This window comes from Sceloporus undulatus, chromosome 2, assembly GCF_019175285.1.
Source record: "Sceloporus undulatus isolate JIND9_A2432 ecotype Alabama chromosome 2, SceUnd_v1.1, whole genome shotgun sequence".
NCBI classification, from domain to species: domain Eukaryota; kingdom Metazoa; phylum Chordata; class Lepidosauria; order Squamata; family Phrynosomatidae; genus Sceloporus; species Sceloporus undulatus.
This window is the reverse complement of record NC_056523.1, coordinates 57,179,149-57,183,105: the sequence shown is the minus strand read 5'-3', so window position 1 is coordinate 57,183,105 and position 3,957 is coordinate 57,179,149. Positions and strand designations below refer to the sequence as shown.

Sequence of the window (3,957 nt, the reverse complement as noted above, 5' to 3'; positions counted from 1 at the left end):
TGGCAGTTTTAAGGAGGGGTATTTAGAATTCTCAGGCAGCGAAGTTCAGCTCCTTAAAACTGCCAATCCCAGCATGCAACAGGAGGCAGCTAGAGGAGTCACACTGGAATAGTAGCTCTTTAAGAGCATAGTGTGATAAACATCTATAGTCTGTGTTAGGAAAAATGGAGAGGAAAGCCTAGCCTAAAACACTGGTCTTCAAAAGATGTGCACCAGTGCATTGTACTGTGATCCAGCAATGGATCTTGATTTTTGGGGAAGGTGAGGGAGCTTGGGCCCTTGATCTGAAAGCCCACCTCCCTTATCCCTCTTCTCTCAGCTGCCCCACTACTTACCTTCTCCTTCTGGACCCAATCCACAGTAATACTCAAAAGGAGAGGGCAGGGAAAGAGGAGGCTGTGTTCCTCCATCTCATTCTTGTCACTGCCTCCTTGTGTGTAGAAGTGGCGAAGACAATGTGAAAGGTCAGGGAAAAGGAAGACATGGGGTTCAGGTTCCCCTGCTTGGGCATCCCACCAGACAATGGGAGAATTGGGGGGCAGCGTGGTGTAGTGGTTTTAATGTTCAACCACAACTCTGGAGATCAGGATTTGATTCCCCACTCAGCCATGAAACCCACTGGTCATCTTGGACAAGTCACAGTTTCTCAGCTCCAGGGGAAGGCAATGACAAACCTTCTCTGAACAAATCTTGCCAAGAAACCTTCATGATAGGTTTGCCTTACGGTTGTCATAAGTTGGAAACAACTGAAAGGTGCCAAACATCAAAGAAAATAGATAAAGCAGTGAAACTGAGACCAAAGCCACTCAGAGGGTGCATCTACACTGTAGAAATAAAGCATTTTGCCTCCACTTTGTAACTCCATTCTATGGAATCCAGGGATGTGTTGTTTTACAGGGTCTTTAGCCTTCTCTGCTAAAGAGTGCTGGTGCCTCACAAAACTACAGATCCCAAGATTCTGTAGGATGGAAGCATGGCAATGAATGTGGTGTCAAACTGCATTATTTCTACAGTGTAGATGCACCCTGAAGGCATCGTGGCTTACTTATCTTGCCATTATTGGAGAGATGCTTTTGGGATTTCCTGCCTTGGATATCAAAACAGCTTCCTGGCTTTGAATAAAAAGCCCATTGACTTGAAACAGTGGCTGAGTAGTGGCTTTTGGTTCTCTGCCTTAGGCAGCAAAATATCTTGGGCAGCCCCTGAAATGTAGCAAACGATTAAAACTGTGTGTGTGTGTGTGTGCCGTTGTGAAACTTTCACCATGTTGAAATTTGCTAATGGGTGCAAAGGTGTGTCATCCTCTGTTACATTTCTTCAGAAGTTCTCACTGAGTCACAAAACTGCCAGCATAAAATGGGAAGGAAAAGGAATCTTGCCGCACCTTTTAAGAGCAACCAGTTCACTGTAGCTTAGTTTTTGGTGGATTTATGTCTTAAAAGTGCCACAAGACTGTATCTTATAAGTAGTTCCTTACTTCCAGACTATCTTTTTGAAAAAAGGAAAGCTGGGCCAGTTCCTCTCTCCTTCTTACCTCACTGGGCTGTTGTGAGAATAATCAATTGTATTCAATTGAGGAAATGTGGGACAAAATTAGTCATAATAAGCTTCTGGTAACTTCCGGTAAGAGCCAGCCTGGCTTAGTGGTTTGAGCGTTGGGCTATGACTCTGCAGACCAGGGTCCAAATCTCCGCTTGGCCACAAAACCCACTGGATGACTATGGGAAAGTCACACTCTCTCAGCCTCAAAGGATGGCAATGGCAATCTCCCTCTGAAGAAACCTTGCCAAGAAAAACCCATGATAGGGTCACCTAAGAATTGCCCTAAATCAGAAATGACTTGAAGGCACACAGCAACCACAACAACTGGTCACTGTACTGTTAAAGTACGGTGACCAGATGTCTCAACCGCAAAAGAGGACAAGGCTCGGCATAAAGTTGGACATTCAAGAAAAATGTAGGATGTGGCCCAATAAAAGCAAAGCACACTCACAGAAATGTAAATCCATGCTCCTTAGCCATGTTCAAAATGGAGGACATTTTGGAAAGTCTTCCTTGACAGAAAGTTGAAATGGAGATGTCCTGGAAAAGGAGGACGTCTGGTCATCATCCTGAACTCAGGGTGGCTAGGTGTCCTAACTGCAAAGGAGGACAAGATACAGCAAAATGTAGGGCCTTCAATAAAAAATGGAGGACGTGACCAAATGAAAGACAAACACATATATAAATATAAATCCATGCTTTTTTGCTATGCTCAAACTGGAGGACATTTTGGAATCCCTCCTGGACAGAATGTTGAAATGGAGGACATAGGTTCTGGAAAAGGAGGACCACCTGTAGTCATCCTCAAAATGGAGAGCATTTTGGAACCCCTCCTGGACAAGAAGTCTAAAATGGAGGACACAAGGCCTGGATAATGAAGATCAATCATGCTCAAAATGGAGGACATGACCAAATGAAAGCTAAACACACTCATATATAAATGTAAATTCATGCTTCGTATTGGGAACCCCTCCTGGGCAAGAAGTCATGGAACATGAGGACCACCTCTGGTCACCAATCATGGCCAGACTGGAGGATATTTGGGAACCCCTCCTGAAAATAGAGGACAGGTGGTCCTCCTGGAAAGGAGGAGGAGGAGGAGGAGGAGGCTCCCCTGGCCCCTCCCTCGGAGGCTGAGGCGGGGTATTTAACCTCCCTCAGAAGAGGGGCTCATTTTGTAGCGCTTTCGTAGCGAGAGAGGAGAGAGGTGCGGGCTGAGGCGAAAGGGAGAGAAGTAGCGTATTAATAATAACAATACTAAGAAGAAGAAGAGGAGGCAGAGGAGCGGCCTGGAGGGGCTTTGGGTGCTTCTGACTGTGACTGAGCCAGGGAGTGACTGACTGAGGAGGAGGCGCTTGGTTCTATCTTGCCTCAGGAGGAGGAGGAGGAGGAGGAGGAGGAGGAGGAGGAGAGTCCCTGAACCCGCCAAGCGGCCTCCTCCTGAGCATGAGTGCGCATGCGCGGGGCCAGGCTGCTCCTAGCGGCGCCGCTGAAGAAGAAGGAGGAGGGAGCCCCAGAAGCAGCAGCAGCCGCACTTGGCGGGAGGAGGAGGAGAGGCAGAAGGCAGAAGGGTCCGAGGTGTGCTCCTGCGCCATCGCCGAGATGCCCGCGACGGAGAAGGACCTGGCGGAGGACGCGCCCTGGAAGCGCATCCAGCAGAACACCTTCACCCGCTGGTGCAACGAGCACCTCCGCGTCGTCAACAAGCGCATCGGGAACCTGCAGTTCGACCTGAGCGACGGCCTGAGACTCATCGCCCTCCTGGAGGTCCTCAGCCAGAAGCGCATGTACCGCAAGTACCACCAGAGGCCCACCTTCCGCCAGATGCAGCTCGAGAACGTCTCCGTCGCCCTCGAGTTCCTCGACAGGGAGAGCATCAAGCTCGTCTCCATCGGTCAGCAAGGGAGCCTCTCGGGCTGGGGGGGGGCTTTGGGGTCTGCCTCCCCTACAATACCTCCACAGATGTGGAGCCCTGTTTGGTGGATGCTGGGCGTGGTAGTACTTTGGTCATACACAGCCACTACTTCCTTCCCCTCTGAGGAAATGCACCCCTTGGCTTCACACACACGCAAAGACACACACACACACACACACACACGATATCTCCACACATTCTTCCTGTTTTGTGGATGCTGGGTGTGGTAATACTTTGGTCATATCGGGGCTACCATTTTGGGGTGGTCTTCCTTCCCCTTTCAAGGAGCTGCACCCCTTGGCTTTACACTCTCTCTCTTTTTCACACACACAAGCACAGAGCCACAATATCTCCACAAATGTATGAACACCCATGGTGCTTGGGTGCCTTTGGGTTGACTCTATTTTGTGGATGCTGGGCGTGGTAGTACTTCATTTATACCAAGGCTACTACTTTGGGGTGGTCTTCCTTCCCCTTTCAAGGAGCTGCACCCCTTGGCT

General features: G+C 49.2%; 1 protein-coding gene across 4 annotated transcripts in view; it reads left to right on the top strand.

The window, feature by feature from the left end:
• Positions 1-3,026: 3,026 nt before the first annotated feature.
• The window catches only part of FLNB (filamin B), a 102,004-nt gene continuing 101,073 nt past the window's right edge, over positions 3,027-3,957 (top strand). For 2 of the 4 annotated variants that reach the window (XM_042454779.1, XM_042454778.1), the window contains exon 1: positions 3,027-3,436. In XM_042454779.1, the coding sequence (XP_042310713.1) occupies positions 3,145-3,436 (292 nt within the window). In that variant the 5' untranslated portion in view covers positions 3,027-3,144. The remainder of the gene's footprint in view (positions 3,437-3,957) is intronic. The other 2 variants (XM_042454777.1, XM_042454776.1) reach the window with 1 other exon arrangement.